Source organism: Brassica napus, chromosome C7 (assembly GCF_020379485.1).
Source record: "Brassica napus cultivar Da-Ae chromosome C7, Da-Ae, whole genome shotgun sequence".
NCBI classification, from domain to species: domain Eukaryota; kingdom Viridiplantae; phylum Streptophyta; class Magnoliopsida; order Brassicales; family Brassicaceae; genus Brassica; species Brassica napus.
In genome coordinates, this window is record NC_063450.1 from 43064565 (window position 1) to 43090654 (window position 26090).

At 34.1% G+C, this 26090-nt stretch overlaps 4 protein-coding genes, 1 non-coding gene and 1 pseudogene across 6 annotated transcripts; 3 read left to right on the forward strand and 3 right to left on the reverse strand.

Moving 5' to 3' along the window:
• The first annotated feature begins 6607 nt into the window (after positions 1 to 6607).
• LOC106348736 lies at positions 6608 to 8906 on the forward strand (annotated as a pseudogene).
• Positions 8907 to 10993: 2087 nt separating this feature from the next.
• Positions 10994 to 11112, reverse strand: LOC125590952. The gene has a single exon (XR_007326949.1). It is a non-coding gene; the product is annotated as a 5S ribosomal RNA (ribosomal RNA).
• A 3208-nt stretch (positions 11113 to 14320) lies between these two features.
• LOC106348735 (PHD finger protein ALFIN-LIKE 4-like) lies at positions 14321 to 16336 on the forward strand. Of its 2 annotated transcripts, none has more exons than XM_013788537.3 (5): positions 14321 to 14600; positions 14699 to 14731; positions 15271 to 15499; positions 15588 to 15720; positions 15795 to 16336. In XM_013788537.3, exons 1-5 carry the CDS (start codon positions 14489 to 14491, stop codon positions 16071 to 16073), a joined length of 786 nt encoding a protein of 261 aa, XP_013643991.1. In that variant the 5' UTR covers positions 14321 to 14488; the 3' UTR covers positions 16074 to 16336. The 2 variants fall into 2 exon arrangements, with proteins under 2 accessions (XP_013643991.1, XP_013643990.1); XM_013788536.3 differs by having other exon boundaries at positions 14387 to 14600; positions 14696 to 14731.
• On the reverse strand, positions 16255 to 17565 carry LOC106348734 (solute carrier family 25 member 44-like). The gene has a single exon (XM_013788535.3). It carries the CDS (start codon positions 17359 to 17361, stop codon positions 16339 to 16341), a length of 1023 nt encoding a protein of 340 aa, XP_013643989.2. The 5' UTR covers positions 17362 to 17565; the 3' UTR covers positions 16255 to 16338.
• A 1761-nt stretch (positions 17566 to 19326) lies between these two features.
• On the forward strand, positions 19327 to 21231 carry LOC106348741 (probable WRKY transcription factor 50). Its single transcript, XM_022706141.2, has 3 exons — positions 19327 to 20412; positions 20645 to 20783; positions 20901 to 21231. Exons 1-3 carry the CDS (start codon positions 20145 to 20147, stop codon positions 21022 to 21024), a joined length of 531 nt encoding a protein of 176 aa, XP_022561862.1. The 5' UTR covers positions 19327 to 20144; the 3' UTR covers positions 21025 to 21231.
• Positions 21232 to 21639: 408 nt separating this feature from the next.
• Positions 21640 to 25159, reverse strand: LOC106348739 (protein PLASTID MOVEMENT IMPAIRED 1-RELATED 2). Its single transcript, XM_013788539.3, has 3 exons — positions 24872 to 25159; positions 22710 to 24620; positions 21640 to 22618 (listed from the first exon to the last, which is right to left on the reverse strand). The coding sequence occupies exons 2-3, from the start codon at positions 24584 to 24586 to the stop codon at positions 21835 to 21837; spliced, it is 2661 nt and encodes an 886-aa protein (XP_013643993.2). The 5' UTR covers positions 24587 to 24620; positions 24872 to 25159; the 3' UTR covers positions 21640 to 21834.
• Positions 25160 to 26090: the final 931 nt, after the last annotated feature.

Here is a 26090-nt window from a genome sequence, read left to right on the forward strand (position 1 = left end):
TTTTATCTGTTTGATTAACTTAACTCAGAATAAGACATTGTAGTTGGTGGTTCATTTCAAGATCCATCTTGATTTAAATTCCTTTTCATATTATATATGTGTTCCATCTTTGATTGTAATGGACCATAACTCATACATTTCACTCGCATAACAAAACCAATCTTGTTTTATCCAATTAATATAAGTTCATTAGGGTTCTGTATATATTTTGTTTTCTTTGCTTCCATGCCTTGTGGTTTGTTGGATATGAAGAATAGATTGAAAAAAAAATTAGAGAGCATAGAGACGTTGTGAAATAATTGAGGGAAACAAGAAAACGACGGTGGGGTTTATATTTTAAAAATAATTGTAGAATTGGATTATTGAGTACTCATCAGCAGTACTCTTCTGCGATGGTTCAGTTCTTCGCACCTTATCACCTTCCTCTCTATGTGGTTATTGTCGGTGTTCTCCGTTAAATGATAAATTATTGTGCCTTCTCCATATCAATATCTTAATCAGTGATCTAACTTGAAATATCCAACTTTTTTTTGCATCATATCTATCTCCAACTATTATTGAGTGGACAATGGCACTCTAAACATTTGTGTGTGTGTGTTTTCAAGACATCTGTATGCCAAAGTATATTTTAGTCATTGTTCTAAGAATGATTTAGACATGATGCAACCTACGAAATGTTAAAAGTGACTGAAAGTAATGTTTCTTATTGGATTCATATGATGTACATTTTTCATATATTTTAATGAAATAACACACCTCGAAATGATTGATTGAACAATATGAAATATCTATAAAGCGATACGAATTTTCCATCTTTATTTATCTTCTAATTTACAAATGAGCACCTACGATCTTTGTTTTGTTGTTAGAATTTTGCAAACTTCACGAAGAGTAAAAGAACCAAGCATAGAACCACCGCTTCAATGGTGAGAGCAAAACATGTTATATTGTAATGGTCGACTGATCAATGCAAACGTAATATAATAAAATATCTACAAAAATAAAAAGAAAACGGGCAAAACAAGTGAATACAGCAGGTAAAAACCAATAATAAACTTTTTTGTTTGTTGAAAATGGTGGTTTTAAATGTTACTAAATTAAAAAAAAAAGGTCACTAAATTTAAAACCCTAATAAATTATACTTTGATATCCGAGTGCCAAGTGGGAAAGATTCCTATGTGGAACTAGACCACAATTCGAATAGCACCATGCATATACGATATTTGTTGTTCCCTGTTTTAGCTACTCTAAATGATTAAATTTCTTCAATATTCAATTGTTTGCGTGTCACATAGATCAGTCTGGAGTTTCATTAAAAACACTACAATCCTAATTTTAAAATTATAAAATTATAATTTTACAAAAATTGGTGATATCTTGTAGTTATACCATTAACTGGTTAATTTGAAGTTTTGAACTGCATGAAAATGCAAATGTTTTTATAGATTTTGCTAGGGTATCTTGAAAATATATTATGATGGTAGTACAATCAATCGTATACGTGGAGTAGAAGCTCAAAAACATTAATCACATATGCATATGTTTGGCTTTAAGTAGTTGGATGCATCATGCATGTGCATCTTTGCATTGAGAAGCGTTGGGTTCGTAATAAAGATTCTGATGTGGTCAAAGTCAAACTCCTCTTCACTTGGTTTATAGTTATACACTACAAACTAAAATATTTACTTCTATATATCTTTTTAATCATGGAAAAAAGGGGAAATTAGATTTTTTGTAAAAAAGCAGAGAGAGATAAAAAGAGAAAAGATGAGAAAATGTGGGTTTTTGGTTATTTAGTGAATTATAGCTTTTTTAGGTATCATTTGGCCTAATTTCCCTTTAATCATAGCCAACAACAGCATCCTCAATTTTTTTTGTCAATACAGTATCCTCATTTAATGATGGGGGCTCTTCATTTTTCTTTTTCTTGACCATATCGATGTTTATAAATACAATCACATTGAATTTCAATTATTGCTCTTTCCGTTTCTAAAAAATCCATATTCTAACACTTTTTACTTGTTTCTAAAAGATCAATGTTTTAGATATTCTATGTATTTTTTATTGAATTGCTATTTGTTTAAATTTATGGAAAATTGTTATAATTTTTTTAAAATTGTTATAATTTTTAAAAAATTGTTATAATTTTAAAAATTAATGCATTGATAGTTAATTTTTTAAAAAATATTTGTGAAAAATCTAAAACATGCATTATTTAAAAACATAGGGAGTATTATTTATTGGGACATCTTCGTCATTATCACCATTTTCTTCTAAATCTTTCTTATACATATATATCTACATATTGTGAAAATAGGAATACTGAATACATGTTTAGTATAAGTATCTATTCACTCTGTGGTTTATTATATAAGTTATATTGACTGTTTGTGTCAAACAAAATTGATGTAATGTGGAGTTAGTATATACTATAGTATATAGCTACTGTGATTGATGATTAATCGAAAGAAGCGGTAAATATAAAAAGATATAGGTTGGAAATTTGTCTTTGCGTTGCATGGAAATGGAGAGTTAATGACAAACAGGGACATGTGTTTAGTAAGATCTTTGGTAGCATCGCTATCTTATGTCTCACTCCTATCAACGACAATAGTAAATACTTCCACCGTCGCATAAATTTAAGAGGACTATACGGTGACTGGTGTGAGCTAACTAGGCGAATGATTATATCTGCAAATAATACAAAATGGAAGTTATTCTTCTAAATGACATTGTTCTTATAAAAATAATATTCACGGTTTAATTCAGCTTGTTTTTCTTTAGTTTTAGGTAGTTCCGTAAAAATATTTAGATACTTACTATGTATGAACCCTATTTTTAGAAAAAGAATGAACCCAAATTCTATATATAAAATTTTGATTAAACTAATTCAGTTAGGCGTTGATTTAATTTAGTTCATAGCAAAACTGCATGAAAACTCTTTAAGCAATAAACCACGCGGTGGTAGGCCAAAGGCACTTTGAGGGAAATCTGAAATGGTGAACCCGAAGTTCGATCTCCACTGGTCACGCGGATATGAACTATTGTTTTCGGTCCAAAAGAAGGCTTCGTCTGTGGATTGACCTCCACCCATGAATTAAGCATGCGTCTTTAATATACTCGGATTTAATCTTTTTCAGTAAAAACAAGTTCTTGAAGCAATATATTTTATTTTAAATTTTTATTTAACACATGTTACAAAAAAAAATTGTTATTTAACACTTAAAAGAACTGTATACTCTTTTTGCGTGATTATATACCAAATTCGCCTAAAACTATAGGAATCTCTATAATTTTATTTGAGAAGTCAGTTTCCTATGTGTCGCTCTCACATCAACTCTCACGATGATTGATTACACTGATACTCTTAATTAATTAAAAATATTACATTTAAATTATTTTTATTTCGTTTTTTTTTTAAAATTTTCCAAAAAAATATATACATATAATAAAAAAGGATTTTTTTTATAAAGTTAAAAAAATGAATTGAAAAACGAAAATATATGTATATATAATATGATTTCATAAAAAAGGGAAAGTTCACAAAATATTAGTATTACATTTAAAAAATATTTTTAAAATACGCAAAATATACTTTTGAAGTAAGTAATAAAATACTTTATTTATATATAGATTTTCTTAAATGAAAAATATAAATTTGTATATAATGTTATTTCATTAAAAACAATTTACACAAATAATCTTGATATTAGAAAAATAAATATTATTTCTTCTAAAACATAATTTTAAACAATACAAAAAAATTTAAAGTATTAGAAATATTTTTACATATCTATATTTTTGTAGATGATTACATAAAATAATTAAGTAACATAAGCTGATATATGTTTAATTGACTAAAAATAGTTTATAATTAGTATTATTGAAATTTTTTATTTATTTTTCATATGTTTAGTTGACTATAATATATTTCAATTACAGCAAAAAAACATCGATAAATTATATTTTACTTATATAATATTATTGTCAATTAAAATCACAATTCTGTTTACTACTTATTTTTAAGAGATATTAAAAAAAACTAAAAATAAATTTTAAAAATAAACATAGTTTGATAAAATATTTACAAAATAGTTTAATGAGGTAGATATATTATATTTTATCATTATTAAAATTGATTGTTTTCTTAATATTAAATTTGTTTTTAAATTTTATGTTTTATTTTTGTGGAACTTAATAGAACCATAATCAAAATATCAAAGCAAATCTGAATTCTCATTTTTAAGATTATTCAAAATAAATTTCAGTTTCCTTTCAATAAATCAAAGTCATAAAGTTATTTAGAATTTATAAAATATTTTAATTATTGTAAATATTGATATGTGTTCATGAGCTTCGAAAAACGTATCAGCTAATTATGCATGTAACTTCCTATTGATCATCGCTTTATTTTCTGATATTTTTTAAAAAAACATCAACGTATAATTTGATAAATATTATGAAAATACATGCACATTTAAATAATAAATAAAATTGATTGATTTTACTTAATTATAATAAAATAATAATTATACTTCATTTTGAATTTGAAAGAATATATGTAACTCAATATACTCACAACATGAGTGACTCGACTAATCCAACTTATATCTAAAATCATAGATTTAACTACAATAAGAATAATAATTTATTTTATAAATATAAATTATAAGACAACTCAAAACATATTAAAAATGAAAATAAAATGTTAACTAACTGTTACAATTTAGTTCTTTTGTAAAATTTATATATATGCTTGAGACTTCAGAATATTATCGTTATATTAATTTATGTAATTTAGAACATACACTTTAGCTTATTTTTTATTTCATTCTAAGCATAATATATATTAAGTTATACATAATTTTCATAAAATATATTTACATATCTAAGACAACAACCACCTAAATGAAAATAAGAAATTAATCAAAATTTTCATATTTAGAATGAAAATATTACAGTTGAATTCGAAGGTACAATTTAATTTACCCAAATGATAACTCAATCGACTGTAAAAACAACAAAACCGATTAGATATAACATATATAAAATCATATTTATAATTAAAGTAATATAATATTATTAATATTAATAATGCATACAAATTATTAATTAATTTAAAATTTAAAATAAATATCAATTAACTATTATAGTATATTTATTTTAGAAATATTTATATCCGTGTGTAATCACGAAAAAATCACATAATTGCACTTATAACTATACGTTATAACCTGGATGTACGTAACCAATTCTAGTCCCCTATATATTATTTGTGAAACATTATAACTTCTTTTTGTAGCCACGTGTCATCACTAGGATGATTCTTAGAATTATTAGAGAAATATGTTGGTCCATCTAATTATATTATAAGCTTTTTATTAAACTAACCATAAATTCATTATTAATGTCATTTATTATTTCCTTAAATAAAGATTACGGAATTGCCTAAAGTGGCTAAAGTATATATGACAATTAATGATTTTGAATAATAAAGATCTGATAAAAAACAATGTATCTTCTATCAAATTTGTTTAATTTTAAACTATTAAAATAATTTAAAACAAATCACAATAACCATATTATAAAAATTTAGATTTTTCTGTATATGTTATATTTTGAATTTAAAAAAACGATTATAAATTACTTTTTTTTTTTGCTAAAATGTTAATATCATTAGAAATGAAAAGAGATCTTACAAAAAGGAAGTTCTAAGGGAATGTTTCCTAGGCAAAAAAATAAAACATGGAAACATTACTACAACCTAGACTATAAATTAGTCCATGGAAACATGTTTCATAGACTATAAATTACTAAAACTGTTAAAAGTCTCACATTCAAATTTTGCGATCCATGGTTTAAAATTTTTGTTATGACAAAATAAAAATGATTAAAAAATCATATAAATAACAGTCTAATTTAATTAATCAATAAAATTTAAAATATATATGTATATATATCATTCTAAATTAAACTATAAACCATATTGAATAAATAAATATATTAATTTCAAAATTTACTTTGAATAATTTTTTTTGATAAAAGTTTTGAACTAACATTGATAAATTTTTTAAAATTATAAATTACTAAAGTTATTAATCCCACAATGAAAATTTTATTATCAGTAATTTAAAGTTTTTGCTACTAAAGATACACATGATAAATAAAACATATGAGTAGAAAACATCATTTAATAGACATTAATATTAAAAATATACTATGTATGTTAATATCATTTAAATTTAATTACATATTCTATCAAAATTTTTAAAAAATTGTTTGGATTAATAAAATTGATTTATACGTTCGCACCAATTTAATTATATATGTAATAGTTACTGACTTTTAATTATTCAATATATATTTATTATTTCATAGTATGTAATAATTTATATATTTATATATATAATATTTATATTTAATTATATATTTTATTTATTATTTCATATAACACATAAAATAATTTATATATATAATGTTTATCCTGCGCAAGGCGCGGATCTTAGTCTAGTATTTTATTGTAAGCAATAATTAATGATTACAACGATCTGCCCCATAACAAAGAAAACGAGTGGCAATATCAAGAAGCTCGACAACCTAATTTTTCCTTCAGCTCCACAAAAATTAACCAATCAAGCTTTGTTGATTTCTTTTAAAATTGACATTTGTTTGTCTTCTTACTTTGGCTAAAGAGATTAAAGACATTTTTTTCTCTACAACTTGGATAGCTCTCAATACACTAAAAGAGACCGCTGCAATGTTAGAATATCTCCAATGGTAACACCATTGGAGTCCTTAGCAATATTAAAGTAAATTTTTTTAAAATTTTTTTGTCTGAATAGTTAAAAGACTCTTATCAAAAATGTGTATCCAATGGTGTGCTCCATTTAGGAGTTTTTAGGAAAAAAAAAAGCGTGAGCTCAAACAAAGCTCCCTCTCTGATCCACGAGCGTGAGCTCAAACAAAGCTCTCACATCAGCTCGCTAAAGCAATGAACAAAGAAACATAAGTCGAGTAAGCGCTGATCTTGAATTTGCTGACGCCAAGACCTTTCGTGAGAGAGTAAGCGCTGATCTTGAATTCATGAAAGCCATCGAGGGTTTCTGTGACGGAGGTCGATACCGTGAGAAGAGAAGATTCCAACTTCCAAGAGTTGTGTAGTCGTTGTTGCCTTTCTCCAATCTTCTGTTGTCTCAAAAAGAACGTGGGCTTGGGGCTCGCCTGGGCTAGGCTATGCTAGACCAAAGACATTTGTGTCTGTATATGCTAAGAATAACAAAAGTGTCTACATTCAATGTAACTAAAAAGAGTTAGGTTTGGCTTAGATGTACGTAACAAAACGAATAAACCCAAAAAGCCGTCTATATTCAATCATAACCCCAAGGTTCCCGGGATTCTCTTTCGAAACTCCAAAACTCTTGTCTCTCTATATTAATATCTGATTCTCGCATACGGAAAAACATCACATATCTTTTTTCTAACTCCCTGTTTTCTTCTATTTCTTCTTCCTAAAAGAGACTTTAACGTTCAAGATGGTATTGTGGGTGTTCGGATAACCCAGGTTTCGATTTTGACGAAAAACTCATTGGCTATATCAAAGACTACAAACGCGTCTTCGATCTCGGTATGTTTTTAACGCACTTGTCTTGAATTATCAACAAAGAAATAGATCATAGGCAAATCTCCAAAATAGCATATTTCTAAATTTACGTCACAAAAATAGTCCTAAAAAACTAAAATGACCAAAATAGCATTTTATCTTTTGAAAAATTTAATTTTTTTTTTTTTTTTAAAATTTGAAATCTTATCCCAAAACCCCACTCCCCAACTCTAAAACCTAAACTCTAAACCCTAAACCCTAAAACCTAAATCCTAAACCCCACTCCTTAACTCTAAACCCTAATGTCTAAATTAATTTACCATTGGGGTATAAGTGTATATTTATTTTTTTTGATAAAACATTAAGTGCTATTTTAGTCATTTTTATTCTTATAGACTATATTTGTGACAAAAACTTTTTTAGTGATATCCTAGGCATTTTCTCATAGATCAATGTTGCTAAAAAATTCTGAATTTGTTTCTGCAGCGTGTATTGATCATAGAGGCACGCCTGAACATCCTGCAAGAACTTGCACGTTGGAGAAATCCGCCGGAGCTATATGCGTAAGAAAAAAAACATATGTTATGTTTTATAATTATTATTAAATAATATTCTTTAAACACACAGTTTTGTTATTATTAAAACATTACTGAAATTAATCATCGATATTTGGATAGTGGGGTGCTGCTTATTGTGTTCGTGGAGGACCTGAGAAGGAAAAGCTAGCCATGGAGTACTTGGAACGAAGAGAGTGTGAATACGACTCTAAAACCCTTGTCGAGTTTTACACGTTAAGAAACTTGTTATTGTTGTATTTTCCAAATTTTTAAAGTTTTTTTTTTTTTTTTTAATGTAGTTTCTATTCTTGGATGCTGGAAACTGCCACATTCGAACCAGTCTTGACCGGAGTTATAGTGTATGTTTGTCCCCTTTTGCCTCTTGATGTTTCTAATTTGGAAGATTCAAAGTTAAAGTCAGTTTTGTTTTGTGTCTCTCTTCTGTAGCTTTACGTCAACACCAGACAAAGAGTCTAACAAATACTACTTGGGCCCAGCTCCACAGGAGGAGATGGCCATGCAAATCGCCACAGCTTCTGGACCTTGTGGGAACAACCGGGAGTACCTTTTCAAGCTGGAGAAAGCAATGCACGACATTGGTGAGTTTCATAATGATCTTGGTGGCATTGATTTGTTTGATGAATGTTGTGAAAGCAGAGCATGAGGAAAAGTATGTGACCGAACTGGTGATGATTAATCTAAGGATGTAATACTCTTTATATTTGATATAACATCTTTAGCTTCCAAAAGTTTATTTTATTTAGATGATTCCCCCCCCCCCCCCCCCGTATTCAGTGAGAATTAATGACACCAAGACATGAGATTCGATGACGGGGCTGTTTGTTTCACCATTTGTCATCTCCATCCAAATGATTCATTTGTATGATCTATTCAAATGATCCATTCAGATTTTTGTGATTGTTTGTTTGTCCATTCACATAGCTCATCTAGATGAATCATCTAAATGGATCTTATGTTTGTTTCTTTATTTTCATTTTCATTCAAATGAGTTTAGTAAACAAATTACCAAAATACCCTTGTGTTGATTTAATCATATATTTGATATTAATTTTAACTATATTACATTTAATTATTTAGTTTAATATATTTACATTAGAATTATTTCAAAATTAACAAGTTTTCTTTTTGCGGGTTGGACGAGAAAACAAGATTTTTCGATTTTAGCGAGAAAACACAATTTTTTTCTGTTTTGGCGATTTTTCGGTTCTGGCGGGAAAACGAGATTTTTCGTTTTGGCGGGAAAATACAAATTTCCGATTTTGGCGAGAAAACAGGTTTTTGCGGTTTTGGCGGGAAAACACGTTTTTGGCGGGAAAACACGGTTTTGCAGGTTTGGAGGGAACCACGTTTTTGCGACTTTGGCGAGTAAACGTATTTTTGCAGTTTTGGCGGGAAGACACGTTTTTGCGGTTTTGGCGGGAAAACACGTTTTTGGCAGGAAAACACATTTTTTGCGTTTTTGGAGGAAAACACGTTTTTGCGATTTTGGCGGAAAAACGCGTTTTTGCGGTTTTGGCGAGAAAACGTGTTTTTGGCGGGCAAACGCATTTTTTGCGTTTTTGGAGGGAAACACGTTTTGCGATTTTGGCGGGAAAACATGCTTTTACGGTTTTGGCGGGAAAACGCGTTTTTGCGGTTTTGGCGGGAAAACACGTTTTACGGGTTTTGGCGAGAAAACGCGTTTTTGCGGTTTTTGCGGAAAAAACGCGTTTTTGCGGTTTTTGCGGAAAAAACGCGTTTTTGCGGTTTTGGCGGGAAAACACGTTTTTACGGTTTTGGCGGAAAAACACGTTTTTGCGGTTTTGGCGGAAAAACGCGTTTTTGCGGTTTTGGCGGGAAAACACGTTTTTGGCGGGAACCCATTTTTACGGTTTTCGCGGGAAAATAAGATTTTTCGGTTTTGGCGGAAAAATATAAATTTTCGGTTTTGGCGAGAAAACACGTTTTTTGGTTTTGGCGGAAAAACACATTTTTTTAGTTTTGGCGGAAAAACACGTTTTTACAATTTTGTCGGGAAAACAGGTTTTGCGACTTTGGCGGGAAAACATGTTTTTTGTGTTTTGGCCGAAAAATGTATTTTGGGGTGTTGGCGTGAAAACATTTTTTTGTGATTTTGGCATGAAAACATGTTTTTCGGTTTTTGCGGGAAAACACGTTTTTGCAATTTTGACGGGAAAACATTTTTTCACAATTTTAGCGGGAAAATGCGTTTTGGAGTTTTGGAGTTTTTGCGTGAAAAAATAGTTTTTAGCACGGGAAAAAGTGTTTGTAGTTTTGTCAGTTTTCGTTTGTGACAAAAATGATATTATGTTTAGGTTTGTAATTTATGAATTACATTAGGGGCATAATAGACATTATACCATTTTGAATGAACCATCTCCATTCAAATGATCCAAATTGGTTCAGCTAAATTGACTTTAAAATTAAGCCTAAATTTCTAAAAGTCATTTGGATGATCCATCTGAATGAATTGCACTTTTAGTGTCTAAACAAACAAAACTCTCATCTTCATTCAGATGGTTCATCCAGATGGAGAAACAAACAGCCCGACTTTGATATTTGTGATTGGAGTGACTATGAAACTGTTAACTTCAGTTCACTTTGGTTGTTTCTATCTTTAATTCATGGGTTCTTATAAGGTCCATTTTGATGATGGGCTACTCTAAAATTGGTTCATTGTACTGATGGGTTAACTTAAACTATTAAGATTACTAGAAGAATTGCAATATGAAAAAAAATGATTCAATTACAATATTATTCATATAGCCAAAATATGTCATAGTTTTTTTTTTTTTTTTTTTTTTTAATTTTAAAAGGGATGCAACACGAGGATTTTCTGGGAGGTCACCCATCCTAGTACTACTTTCGCCCAAGCACGCTTAACTGCGGAGTTCTGATGGGATCCCGTGCATTAGTGCTGGTATGATCGCACCCAAAATATGTCATAGTTACCTTAGTTATATAACATTATAAGAACTATGGAAGTTAGTATATTAATTTTTGTTTTTAGTTTGGCAGACGCATCACCAGTATTAAGAATATGCTAGTTCGATTTTAGCATTTTATAAAATTTTAAACTAAACTATCAATTACTAAAACTTGAGACGATAAAAAAACATTTAAAATAAATGACTAAAGAAAATGTATAAAATAAAACAGTACAACTATGGTATCATATGTTACCAAAACAATTTGGGGCGAAAAACTGAAAATTTAATAGATATTAGTAGATATCTCAAACATAAAACAAAATCGTTAAATATATTGTTTTAGTATCATGTTAACAAATAATTTTTAGCGAGAAAGACACACAAATTTTATATCTCATGTTAACTGCTTTATTAGATGAGATTTGAGAATAACTAAAAAAATTAAGAATAACATCACAACTATCGTATCATATATTACCAAAAAGTACTTGGCGCTAAAAACAGAAATTTTCGATAATCTAATAAAATATCTAAAACAAAATAAAAACCGTTAAGTTTACTATATTAATATCATATTCACAAATAAATTTTGGCGCGAACAAAACATATAAATTCAGAACTTAAAAACAGAAATTTTGATAATTTAATAAAAATCTTTAACCCATAAAATCATTAGTCTTATTGTTTGACTAGTATATCGCCTGTGCTGCGCACAGGTTAATTTATTGTTTTAAATTTTTATCATTTTTATAATTTTCAGTCAGAATAAATTATTATTAATATTATATAAACATTGTTACATATTAGAGATTCTGGCCCTGAAACAAAACAATTGAAACCTGAAAGGATAAAACAAATGTCACTATAAAATGGATACATGTTTGCAAAACTTTTTAAAATACCAAAATATAAATATAGTTAAAAATACTTTATTCAATCCATTAATTTTGTTCTATGATTTTATAACAACAAATAATTTAATTTAATTTAAATTTAAATACGATGAATCTAATAAATTTGATATTTATTTTTATAGTTAAATAATTGTTGCATTGATATTTTATGTTAATTTACTAACATGTTTTAAAAAAACACACATCTGAAACTAACCCACATTGCTTATTTTGATGCTTTATTAAATTTATTATAAGATACATTTTAGATCTTTAGCTTGCTTTTTATGAAATTATAATGAATTGTCTAGCAATAATTAAGTAAAGTAGATTTACTTTTCAGAAATGCAGGTTCCGGAACATCCAACAATAGTTTTAGGGTCGAAAACAATTGCAGTAGTGAATGCTGAAAAATAATTGACTCAACAAAGGAAATATTAATCAATAAATCAAAGAAAAATAGTAAAGAGTGGAAAACATGCAAAACCTTGAGAAAACTTGATGCTTGTCTCTTTCACAGGAATAATTTTGATTATGCTCCATCCCATGTCTCCAAACCATAACCTACAGTGCATGTAAATCAATAGATTGAAGAAGTTTCTAAGTTATACACTGCAGTGATCTAAAATTGAAATTTCTTAAAAAAATACCATACCAGTATCAATTTCTTCCCATAACTCTGGTGTATTTATCGACTGAGTATTGATTCAGGTGATGAATAAATAAAATTTGAATTGCCACTGAAAAAAAGAAGAAAGAAGACATGAAGAAACCTGTTCAATTCAAACGAACTTAATACTCAATCTCTCTTTTGGCAAACGAACCTAATACTCAATCTCTCATTTCTCTCATTTTTAGCAAGTAAAGAAAGAACGAACTTAAAATCTTTCAATTTGTTGCAGAGAAGATTGAAAGAGAAAAAAAAAACATAAAAAATAAATTAGTAGATCAAAATTATATATAAAAAGAAAACATGTTGAAAATCGTGGTCTACTGATTTTGAAAGTGGATGGAATATTATGAGAAAATATAGGCAATATGTGCTTAAAATTAGGGATTGAAGATTTTTTTTTTTTTTTTTTTGACAGCAAGACATTCACAGACTCATATTGACTCTGTAAACCAAATCGGCAACTCCGCATCCATATGAACGACGAAAGATGGTTGTTTCCTAGCACTACGTGCCAAGCTATCCGCCATTTGGTTCTCCGTTTGGGGAACATGGATGATGTCTGAGTTGAAGAAGCTTCTTCGTAAAAGCTTGATATCTTCCAGATAGGTTTCAAATGCTGGCCATTCTTCTGGTTCTGAAACCATCTTCACCAATTGAGAACAATCCGTTGCAAACGTAACCTGAAACTGTCTTAGATTCTTCATACATTCCATTGCCCAAATCAATGCCTCCACCTCCGAATGAAGAGGAGACAGACACGCCCTTACATTCCTTGCTCCTAATAAACCATCAAAACCTGGTAAGGTACTATACCATCCTTGTCCCGAAAATAGTTCATTCTCTTTCCACGAACCATCTATAAAACACCAGCGTCCTGTAGTTTCTAATGTAGGTCGGGCCTGTACTTGCCTCTCCCTTCGTTGATCAGTGTTAACCTGTGCTTCAGCCCAAAGTGTCGATTCCAGTTCTGCTAATCTAAGTGTTTCCCTTAGATCCATATCCAGATTACTAAACACTTTATTGTTCTGACCTTTCCATATATACCATAATATCCATGCAAATTGGTGGTCATCCATCTTTGGAGTAACTCGCCAAAAGAGATGATCCATGTTACCAAAAAACGAACAAGTTGGAAAAAAATCCGGACTCGATGGTATTTTAGATAGTGCCCACACTTGACGTGCTGGAGGACATTTTTTAATTTTCTCAGTTAATTATTTTTTAATTTTTTAAAACATTTTCCACATGTCAAATTTTTATTTGTTGAGTGACTTGTGCTTTAGTATATAAGTGATATCATATTGACAAATAAATTTTTACGCAAACAAAACAAATAAATTCAGAATCTCGTATAGTTACGAAAAAGTAGATATCGAAAATGAAGAAACTAAAAAGGCGGTCTAATATATCCATCTACTACTGAAAAGAATATGATGCTAAAGAACTGATGGTTTCTCTAATCCAAATTAAACAAATTCAAACACAAAATTGAAAACCATAAAACACATTAGTACAACCCAAAACATAACCAAAGGAGGTTCCCGTGTCATCGCCGGCCCTCAGGCGACAGCGAAACAAAAACACGTGTAAAGATCTTATAGGTTAGTAAGGTAACGCTTTCTCGTGCTCCTTTCCCCATCGGATTCCTCTCTCTCTCTCTCTCTCTCTCTCTCTCTCTCTCTCTCTCTCATCTGCGGACTCATCCTCCTCTTATTAAATCTGCTTAATTCTTTTAGTGTCCGCTCTCTATCTCTCTCTCTCTCAAACACACAATTCTTCGGGGCAAGTCAAAATACTTACTTCTGTGTAAGATTATGGACGGAGGTGGCGACGGTGGTGGTGCCGCGTACAACCCACGCACGGTGGAGGAGGTTTTTAGGGATTTTAAAGGTCGTAGGAATGGCATGATTAAGGCTTTAACCACTGGTAATATTTGGTTTCTGTCAACAATTGCTCTTCGTTTTGTTTCTTCTTCTTCCATTGTCGTTAAAAATTTCAACTTTTTTAATTTGCCTTTTTAGCAGATGTTCAGGAGTTTTACCGACTTTGTGATCCAGGTGAGTGTTTACCTTCAGAGATTTGTTTGTGGGATTGACGAAAGTCACTGTTTTTATTCTGTTTTGTGCTCTGTTTTGAGCTGAGTGTTGAATGAAGCATTAGGGTTTTTGATAGTTTCTGTAAATTATGAGCAATAGAAGAGTAAAGTTTTGGTTTTTGTTTGTGGGATTGGTTTCCGCTGGCGAAAGTCTCTGTCTTTGTTGTGCTTTGTTTGGAGCTGAGTGTTGAATGATGCATTAGGGGTTTGGTGGTTTCTCTTCTCTGTTTTTTGAATCTGTTAGATTTCTCTGAGTTCTCCTTGTAAGCGGAGTAAAGTTTTGATTTTTGAATACTGGTTTTCAAAAATAAATGTTCTTTTGTGTGAATTCTCGTTTGGTTTTAGCACTGTGCTTTAGATGGCATGAGAATGTGAGTTGTTTGAATAGTGTAGATTCAGGGGAGACAGATAACAGATTTGGGGGTTGTAGACTTCTATTTGTTTCTGTGAGTTCTTTGTGTTGGTCATTGTTTAAAGTTCTTGGTTCTTTTGTGATTGTAGAAAAGGAGAACTTGTGCCTATATGGGCACCCGAATGAGCACTGGGAAGTGAATCTACCAGCTGAAGAGGTTCCTCCGGAGCTCCCAGAGCCTGTCTTGGGTATCAACTTTGCCAGAGACGGGATGATGGAAAAGGATTGGCTGTCCCTTGTTGCTGTCCACAGTGATGCATGGCTTCTTGCAGTTGCTTTCTTTTTCGGAGCCAGGTTTGGATTTGACAAAGCTGATAGGTAATGTATCTTCTTGCGTCTGTGTTCTACTCCCTCACAGTTGCAGCTCTCTGTGATTGATGTTCTTCCACCTTTTGTTTTGATGCAGGAAACGGCTTTTCAATATGATGAATGACCTCCCATCAATATTTGAGGTTGTGGCTGGCACTGCAAAGAAAGCATCAAAGGAGAAATCATCTGTTTCCAACAACAGCAGCAACAGATCCAAGTCAAACTCCAAGGTAACAACAAGCTTTGTCTCTTAAGTGCACTGTTCTTTTGTCCAACTTACTAAAAATCCCTTTTAAAATGACAGAGAGGATCAGAACCTAAGCCCAAATACTCAAAGCCAGAGCCCAAAGATGAAGAGGAAGAGGAAGGTGTGGAAGAGGAAGATGAGGATGATGATGATGAGCAAGGGGAAACACAGTGTGGGGCATGCGGTGAGAGCTATGCGGCCGATGAGTTCTGGATCTGCTGTGACCTCTGCGAGAACTGGTTCCATGGGAAGTGTGTGAAGATAACACCAGCCAGAGCTGAGCACATCAAGCAGTACAAGTGCCCATCTTGCAGCAACAAGAGAGCTCGTTCCTAAAAATTTACATTGTTTATTGCCGCCGCCCTTTGTCTATTTGCTTTTGCATATGATGAAACAAGCCCCCCTAACTGTTTGGTTAGATCAGATTTGTTGGTTGAGTTAAGACTTCATGTGATTTGGTTTTTATCTTAGGCGCTAGTTAGCCTCTTGTTTCATGTTTGTTTATTAGAGAGGAAAATATTTTAAAAACCCAATCAAAGTATCTTGTTAGATTTGAAGAGACAGAGAAACTTTGACTATGAATGTGGTTTATTATCATATATCATCTCTGCTTCTTTGTAGACAGACGCTTCAAGAACTCATAGGTTGTGATCATAGTTGTTGCAGACATTGACATTGAGACCCACCTTGGTCCTAACCCTCTGTAGCAAGCCCCAAACCCTCCTCCTTCCCTCATCAAGCTCTTCACCGTCTGCATCACCGTCATTGCTCGTCTCCTCCCATTCTCCTCCGCGTCTAAAACCTGCAGCCTCGTCTTGATAGTGTCTACAGGCATAGTTATCAAAGCTGAGCAACCGCTCGCTGTGGCTGCACTCAGCGCTTGAACCGCCACTGAGCCACGAGCATCTTCCTTGTGGCCATGTGGACCTTTGAACCGAGACCAAATCTTCTTCTGAGACAAAGAATAAGACGCCCACCAGACAGCGTTGGAAGGCGCGTAAGTCAAGATAGAGAGACCAAACCCTCTGTAGAACCCTCTCGGTCCATCACTGTAAAGAATCTTTCTAAAAGCATCAAACCCATTAGCGTACCTACAAGAACTGATCACTCCAGGGACATGCTTATTCAACGACAAATCTCCTTGAACCATAAGCCGCTGGCTCACAACATCAATCGGTGTCCAGACAACCTGAGCAGCCACTGCCGAGGCCAAACCGGCCGCACCGTTGGAAACAGCCATAGACGTTGTATCAGACAAACCTAACCTAACAGTTGCTTGGCCTACACTACTCTTGGTGATCTCCAGAGCCGTCATGTAGAGAGCACGAGCCGGGATGGTTCCAAGCAAAGACGTACCAAAGCCCTTGTAGAACCCTTTAAGACCCTCGAGCCTAGCGATGGCCAAGGAGATGTTGGCGCAGGAGACACGCGTCGGTGAGACTTGTTGCCGTGTCTTGAGGACGACGATAGGGTAAAGAGCGGTGGATACACCGGAGAAGAGAGCAGCTCCGAGGAAGAAGAACCTCGACTTATCAAGCATTTGCCAGTCTACTTCTTTGGACATGTATACCTGAGAAGAAGTTGATCTTGCTCTCTTCTCACTCATCAAAGCACCTAAACTCATTTTCAACTTAATCTTTTTTTTTTACTTCAGTTATCAAGTGACTTCACTAAGAAAGAGAGATGTATTCTTGTGAGTGACCGACCTTAAAACATGGAAGCTCTATTGATTCGCTAGTGTTATGAAATATATCATGTGGAGAAGAGAGAGGAGTAGATATAAACCAGTAGAATGGGGAAGATCTCTGTGGATTTATTAGCTTATAAAACTGTGAACTCGATAGAGAATATATATTTTATATAAAAATAGAAGGGAGCCAAAACGATGGGTCGTATTGGATAACACGAGGTTAGTGGCCTTTAACAGACTCAAAAGGGTGGGCGAGAGAGAGAGAGAGACATGGGAAGGAGGATGATTGGACAAGTGGCGAATTGTTATTGGTTAACGTTGGTGAGACTAGCCGCTATTGAGGTTAACATTGGCTTCTTCTGTTGGGTCGTCCACTTGTTTCATCATTCTATGGGTGTCCACATTTTTTTTAATTCAGTCTTATTCAGTCACATTTATTTTCTTTGTTGCCGCTTTCTGTGGGTTTCTCATTTAACTTTTTGAGAAATAAATTGTATTCTAATCGACAATTTGCTGTATAGTTTTATAAAAAGAGAGATTAGTTACATTAGAATCTCTGTGTGTTGGTCAACAAAGCGATGAAGAATCCTTTCGTTGTCCTCGACCGGATCCATCATGAGTAAATATGTTCAGCTGCAATCCAAAGGCAATGTGATCTTGTTAGAAAACCTTAAGTCAACTCTGTGTTTGATGCTATAATAGCAACAATAACCTTACTAATGGTTCATCGAGATTCACAATAAAATAATATATGGCACTAGAAAATGTACAATATGCACATGAGACGTAATAGTAGTCTACTGCTATAGTAAATTGTGGACCATGGATAAATATTTGCTTTTACCAACATGATACACGTATGTAACTCACAAGAGAGTGCATGGCTCATGGAGTTATAGTTCTTGTTATCTACATGGAAAACTACTGTCTTAAAGGTTCCAGTCACTACGTAACATAACACACACTTCAGTTAAAACCTGATGAATGGAAAGGTCCAAATGATTTGTAATGGTTCCAAAGCCAGAACTAAATGGATCCAACAATATAGCTCGAACCTGTGACGATAACCAGCCACACGCAAAGATATAGAACATTGGCTTAAATGACTGCATCTGCTTATGCTACAGCTCTAGACAACAATACCAGATTGTTATTGTTCATTTCAGAGAGTGATTCTCTTCACGGATCACGGTAGACTATCAAAACAAAAGAATGAAGAAAATTGGACTCCGACAATACAGATCCTAAAATAGATAGCCAATACCACAGACTGAGTAATGTTAACCTTTGCAAAGACTTCAATACCTACTTCTTAGGGTTAAGAAAAGCAATCATGTCATGAGATTTGTTCTTCTATTCCATGTAAATTCAAGTTACATGGAACAAAACCATCGAACAAATTCTGATAAATATATACATGAAAAAGGGCAAGGGAAGGATACTGGTAGCACCAGGCCAGCTTAATAGTCAGTTCCAAACGCTTTACTCGTTCTTGATGTAGCTCGCGTGCCATGATTTGTCCTTGTCCTTTCATAAGAGCAGCAATATTAATTGTTTTGTTTCCTGGAGCTGAACAGGCATCATGAACTTTCACAAAAGAGGCAACATGTAGCATGGCAACTTAGAAAATAAGAGTATTTAACAATCCTCATGACAACCACCAAACTGAAAATGTGGAAAAATGTGCGTGAGAACTGTGGGCTACCTCCAAACCTGCTTCTGGCTGCATGCAGTGCTGCTGCTAACCATTGAACTTGCCTTTCCCTATCATTCCAAGGAATGAAAACTCAGCAAGATAAACTATATATCAAACATAATTTACAAAGATCATTCACCGTTTACATACAGAAATAAATGTCCAATCATAGCCAAATGATGAGCATGCAAATCTGTGTCAGGGGGCATCATCAACAAGTAAGTAACTATCTCATCCTTCTGCACTTATTTTCATATAAACAAAAATGAAATCTGGAAACAAAGAACAGACTGTGAACATCACAGAACGGACCCTTCACACCTGTTGTTACACCTATCCAAGATTAAAACTTGACTAACCAAAATTAAAAAAATCTAGATATCACGCATATGGACAAATCTTATAATATATATGTATTACTCCTTATTCAATTCTTATAACTAAAAAAGAAATACATATGACCCCGCCTTAGACTGCATAAGTTACTACTACTTAGTAGGGTGTAAGATGTAAAAAGTAGGAAAGATGGAGAATCTCTACCCAACAAAGTCTGCTTGACTTGAAAATTCAACAGCCTAATTCATAAGAGTAAGTCTTTTATATCTTTTATATTTCATTTCAGCCAAGTATGTCTCTATCGCTTCAAAATAAATTGGTATTTTGATTCTCAGTGATGGTACTTTATATACCGTAACTTAAGCCTAAGTCCTTGCACGAGAAGACTTATGAAAAGACTTGAAAGAAGACTAGGACAAAATAAATTAATAAAAAAAGAGTAGTCGTGGACCAAGACACAAGTCAACCACAGGTCTTTGTAAGACTTAAAGCTAGTTTGAAAGCATCCATCTTCTTATGTATCTGTACCTTCAACAAGTACACGTTTCTACATATTATATATTTATTATACATTTACCTTGAAGCTTCCTTTCTAAGGTTAAGTCTTCAAAACCCGGAAAAAGAAAGATTTATTTTGAAAACATATAGGCACTACTCACACATTCTTGTGTATGCATAAATAGCTATGAATGATGCAGAGACAAACTTGGGGAGGAGGTTCAGCGATGATACTTACTCAGGTTTCGACCTTCCGGATCTGTACTTGTCAGATGAATGGATGGACGATGATCTTGTCTCTGCGGTTTCAGGGATGAATCATTCTTATGGTTATGAGACCAGTGATAGTGCTCATGCTGCTGCCTTCTTCTCAGGTTCCTCTAGCGGTTACGGTCATCCCGAATCTCCATGTACCAACGCTTCTGTTGCCGCTGCTACACCCACCGCTTCTGCCGGTAAGTTTATCAGTCAACATATATAAACTCCTTTAAAACATGCGTCCTTGAGGGTTTCATAAACCTGATGCGTCAGAGAACTAGACCATTAGATGGCTGGTTCAAAGATAGTTTTTGAAAAGCATAGACATATTAGGACTTAAACCAAAGAACTTTTAGGTGAATCAAAACGGTATTTACAGGTCATCTTCTGCTGATACTGTTTTTCTTTTTTCCTATTGACTTATGCAAGAAAAACAGATTAAGAAGGAAAAGAAGAAAGTAAAAGAGAGAGTTGCATTCAAGACACAGTCTGAAGTAGAAGTGCTTGACGACGGGTTCAAGTGGAGAAAGTATGGGAAAAAGATGGTGAAGAACAGCCCAAATCCCAGGTGGGGAACAACACTTTCATACTCCAATATTAAATGAGCATACCAAATATGAGAAACCAAAATAAAAAATAGGAATGTACCTCTTGCTGATTGTAATGATTTTCATGTAATTTGCAGAAACTACTTCAAGTGTTCAGCTGATGGCTGTCCCGTGAAGAAAAGGGTTGAACGAGATGGAGATGATCCGAGCTTTGTGATAACAACTTATGAAGGCTTCCACAATCACTCAAGCATAAACTAAGGTTCCTAAGAGTTTTCTCAACTTATGGTTACGACGGCATGAATACACAGTCTGAGTAAAGATACTGAAACCAATACTATTCACGTTTATATTTCTTATGAATCTGTTCTAGAGACCGATTTTCAAATGGTTATTGTACTTATGCTATACTCAATGTAAACTGATTGACAAATTTTGAACGATTTATGATATCCTGAGTCTGGAATACTTCTCTAGCATCTTATTTTGTTCCAAGTGAGAATCTCATATTATTCATAAATTAGCAAATCTTGGAATAAACTCATGTATAAGCAGAAAATTACCAGACCAACTCCCAAACCACTGATGAACATGATTGCTTCTTACCAGCCTTGAACCTGTATAGAGCATAATGAAGAAGTCATACACAAGGAACAGAGAAGGCATCACATTTGATGATTTGAATCAAATACCTGTAAACGAGCCATTGCAAATAATTACAGAGCGTCCATAAACTATGTAGCATACCTTGAATTTAGATGGAGACCAAGCTACATTACAGAGATTCCTACAGGCAGTATTTACACTCAAGACAGAAAATCATATATTTGACTCAAAAGGAAAAATATTATCAACTTTTATAAGGGAAGAAGCATCGATGCAAATGGAAATATATTTACCAAACAAATTATATTTTCTCATACACATTCATATAACTGATGACATCTGAATCTACTTCTTTCAAGTAGAAAAAAAGGACAGCTGCTTTCACATCAAAACGACTTGCTCTTAAGCAGAGTGTGGAAACAATGTATAAGATAATATGCTCTAATGAAATTGCTACTATCACAATCATTTTGTTATTTCATCAGAAAATATCACATCTGAATTTCTTGTTAGTGGAACAAAGGAAGCAGAGCTGCTCAAATCACCTTCTTGATTGTGCCTACTATCGATTGTTATACTCCACAATGTATCCAAGTTCTTTCTGGTTGCTTGTGGGTTTGATACAATGATCGCCTTTGACTTGGAAGCTTGACAGTTAATGGTTTTACCAGTACCACTGGCAAGTAACCAGCAGGATCCAGACTCTTGTTGGGTCTTCGTGCACCACGGATGGTCTACACCAGGCTCAGTTTTCAAACCCGCAAGACCAATGTCGGTGATTCTCCACAAATGTGTATCGTTTCCAAAGAATTCTCCTTGAACCAAACTACACAGAGGTGGGTTTGAGGAAACCAGAGACCTTTCAACTTGGATCAGAGCAAGCATAGATGCACCAACAGGTTCGTTATATCGAGATAGATCTCTAAGCAGCACTCTAAGAGCAAGTGTCAACTTGTTCCTAGAGGTATCTTCAGTGTCTGAATTTCTGTGGTCAAGCCTTAACCACTCATCCAACGTTAACGAAAAGCTAATCAACTCTAAAGCCTCAGAGTGATCCATGGGTTTGGCTGCAGTGACTGATGGTGGATCTTGGTCTGACATGCTGCATTGAATCTTTAATCCTTCTACCGAGAGAATCTCTATGCCATCCATAGCTAAGGAAGCAAGAGTGTCAAGAGGTACATAACCTGAACACATATTGGATCCAAAGGCCCCAAGATTTTCTTTTGAAGAACAATCATGTACATTTCTGCAATTCATAAACTATATCACTTTAGAATAAACTTGAAAAATAGAAATATTATGCATAACGAATCAACAATGGTAGAAAGCATCTGAACCTCTCAAGTGTTGTGTCCTCGATAACTTCATGTAATTTCTTCCCCACAATATCTTCCAAAGGCATTAATGCGTTAATTTCAGAGCAAAGCCCTTCGATTCCAGAAGCTGCCAAGCTTTGGAGTATTTCAAGAACACCAGAGCCTAACTCTGGTACCAACACCACAGGAACTGAAACTTGCATGATCAGACGTGAAGCATCCTTACACTTTCTGAACAGTAACGGACTCATGGACCGGATACACCCTCCTCCTTTTGTCCAAACAAAAGGACCAACATTATCTCCAAGTGGCCGCTCGTCAACTGGAAGCTCTATTGGACTTCCAAACCCATCAGAACAAACACAGAGAGAGTCGTTAAAACTGTTGTCATCTAAATCCCACTCTCGCATTAAAGTTTCAGTTTCCAAGTCTTCAAGTTCCTTAGCATTCCTTCTGCTTATTAACAGCTGAGACTTTCCCTCACTCACAGAACTTGAGGAGAACGAGAAATCATTCGGTTCCTCATCAATATCAGACACATATTCTAATAGACAGTTACCAGAAGCGAGAGCCTCCTTCTCAAACTCACGGAGCAGATACTCACGAGGAGATGTAGGCTCACCATCTGAGGTGTAAACATAAGAAGATTCCTCAAGTTCAAGCATGTTTAGAAAATCATTAGCTACAGATTCAGTAATGTCATCCAAGCTTCTTGACTTTGTTAATACTTGTGCAGCTTTGTAACTAGATTTAACTTCCAAGTCCTCAGTGGAATCATCGATGGCTGATGAAGATTTAATCTCAACTGAGTCAGAACTTTTTAGCTCCGCCACTGGTAACTGATCAACAAAACAGGTTTCCTCTGCATCTTCATCTTCATCTTTAAGTAACTCATAGACATCAATAATTTCAATCTCCTTTGAATCAGTTCTTTCTCCTACTTCTTTTCCAGTGTTCTTAGGGTCATCTTCTTGCCTATCAGTCTCCACACCTTGCTCAACCTTAGTTCCTGTTGATCTTTCTTGGTTTCGTTCGTCAAGTTTTTCATAGAGAAGATCAACAGACCTTGAAAGATCCAGACTCAGATTCGGCGAGAGCTGATGAGAGACCTTCCCATCATCGACCGGTGAAGATCTACGCTCCATACTCGGAACACTACCAACCCTCTTCAGCATCACATTCCCACCACTAGCTGAATCACAGACAGAGCTGGTGACAACCGAGTAATCAAAACTAAGATTCAACACAGCAGAATCAGCCGCCACACCGGATAGCTTAAAGCTCGTGTTCCACTTCCTCGAGCTTCTCGCACCTTCCATCTCCTCCAGAGACAAAGGCAAGATCCTGGCGAGATCAACCCAATGCTTCCCTAGAACAAGCCAGGGAGCATCAACAGGAGATGCACAGACCAAGAAAAGCTTCTGATCGTATTTCGCAGAACGGTGCGGCCCATGTTTGCTACCGTAGACTGAACATCTATGCGTCAAAGTCTCTTCAAACGTAGCTGTTCCTTGCAAGACATTATAAGGTTGAGTAGACATCACTTCCTCTTTCCTCTTCCACTGGACAACTAGTTTAGTGCCATCCAAATTCGAAGGCAGGCCTTCGATGGAATGAACATGGAGATGAAAACAAACATCAAACCTACGCTGCCCCAAATGAGCTATGGCTTTCAAAGGCTTCTTCCAATCCCATGATACCGATGATTTCTTCTTCTTACTTGGCAATAAAACTCCACTCTCTGTGGTTCCTTTGGAGACAGATCTAGAGCGGACAGGAGGAGGCAACGAAAGGAGTGGTCTTTGAGGTGCGTTGTGCAAGTAAAGAGCTTTACTTACCTCCTTGATGTCTCTCAACAGCTGCCCATTGTATGAATCCTCTCTATCATTAGAAGACATTGCTTAACCACACTCTTTGATCAACTCATATACTCTGAAAACGTCAATTAAAAAAAAAAACAAAGTTAGTAACTTTGAATGAAACAAATCATTTCTCTAGAGACCACAAGTCTACAAATCACTGAAAGATGAAAACTTGGAATCTGAATAAGCAGCAGAACCATTCCAGATTGAAAATAGCATATAGTCTAAGGAGATTTCAACTGTTTACTTGCTTAGTGTTACTATTAGAAGCAAAGAATCTAAACATGTAGAGAAGCAGACAAAAGCTCTCGTTGTTCTTACCGGTTTTTCCGAGGAATTTTGAAACGAAACAATCAGAGAGATCTTGTCGGGATTTCAAAAAATAGAATATCGTGTTCACGGGAAAAGCGTGAGTGAATTTAATGCTTGATTTCGCCGGTAGGGCTTGTTCGTCTGATTTGGTGGGTCCAAATAGAGTGTGTGTGTGTGTTGTTGTTGTTGGTGAAGCAGTGACGTAACGATGGAGGAAGATAGAAGATGAATCAAGGCATGGAGCTAAGCTAAGGCGAGGGGGCAACTGGTGTGTTGTTTCTCTGTTCTGCGTTTGCTCAGAAAACGGCGTGCAATTTTTATATTCTACAGTTCAGTATCTTGAACTAACTTTTGTTTTTGACAACTACAGACTCATATAGATTCTGCGAATCAAACTGATAGCTCCGTATCTACATGGACAACAAATGACAGTTGTTTTTTTGCACTACGTGCAAGATTGTCTGCCTTTGAATTATGAAATCATCTTCACCAATTAAGAACAATCAGTTGCAAAAGTAACATAATACTCTCTTAGGTTCCTCGTACATTCCATTGACCAAATGAGAGCCTCTATCTCCGAATGAAGGGGCGACTGACTCGCTCTTGTATTTCTTGCTCCCATTAAACCATCAAAACCTTCCAGGGTGCTATATCACCCTTGTCCCGAAAAAATTTCTTGTTTTTTCATGATCCATTCGTAAAACACCATCTATCTGGGATACACGATATTATTGCTGATACTGGTAATCGATTTTGATCAATTACTTGTGTTAGTGAAGACTGTGCTTCAACCCAAAGTAAGGACTCCGTTTCCGCTAATTTGAAAGTATCGCTAGGATCAACATCCAAATTGCTAAAAACTTTGATGTTTCTTCCTTTCCATATATACCATAAAATCCAAGCAAATTGATGATCTTCTAATTCCGGGGAAACCTTCCAAAATAAATGATCTATATTTGCAAACAATGATTCAGTACGGAATATGACTAGATTCAATTGAACTCTAGAGAGTGCCCAAACCTAAACCGCTGGTGGACATTCCAAGAAAATATGATTGATGGATTCTTCAGGTGCTCCACATCGTGCACATATTGTATCCCTTTATAATTCTCTTGCGCTTAAATTTTCTTAACCGTTATGCATCCTGATACTAATTGTTATAAAAATGTTTTATCTTAGGTGGATAGTGTACTTTCCAGCAGTGTGCTTTCAGTAGAGTCACCGAATG

Coding starts and splice junctions, on each gene's coding strand:
- LOC106348739 (XM_013788539.3), bottom strand. CDS start 24,586: ATGTCTTCTAATGATAGAGAGGATTCATACAATGGGCAGCTGTTGAGA. Junction 22,619..22,709: donor GAGGACACAACACTTGAGAG/GTTCAGATGCTT, acceptor TATGAATTGCAG/AAATGTACATGATTGTTCTT.
- LOC106348734 (XM_013788535.3), bottom strand. CDS start 17,361: ATGAGTTTAGGTGCTTTGATGAGTGAGAAGAGAGCAAGATCAACTTCT.
- LOC106348741 (XM_022706141.2), top strand. CDS start 20,145: ATGAATGATGCAGAGACAAACTTGGGGAGGAGGTTCAGCGATGATACT. Junction 20,413..20,644: donor TACACCCACCGCTTCTGCCG/GTAAGTTTATCA, acceptor GACTTATGCAAG/AAAAACAGATTAAGAAGGAA. Junction 20,784..20,900: donor AAGAACAGCCCAAATCCCAG/GTGGGGAACAAC, acceptor TGTAATTTGCAG/AAACTACTTCAAGTGTTCAG.
- LOC106348735 (XM_013788536.3), top strand. CDS start 14,489: ATGGACGGAGGTGGCGACGGTGGTGGTGCCGCGTACAACCCACGCACG. Junction 14,601..14,695: donor GATTAAGGCTTTAACCACTG/GTAATATTTGGT, acceptor TTGCCTTTTTAG/CAGATGTTCAGGAGTTTTAC. Junction 15,721..15,794: donor GATCCAAGTCAAACTCCAAG/GTAACAACAAGC, acceptor TTAAAATGACAG/AGAGGATCAGAACCTAAGCC.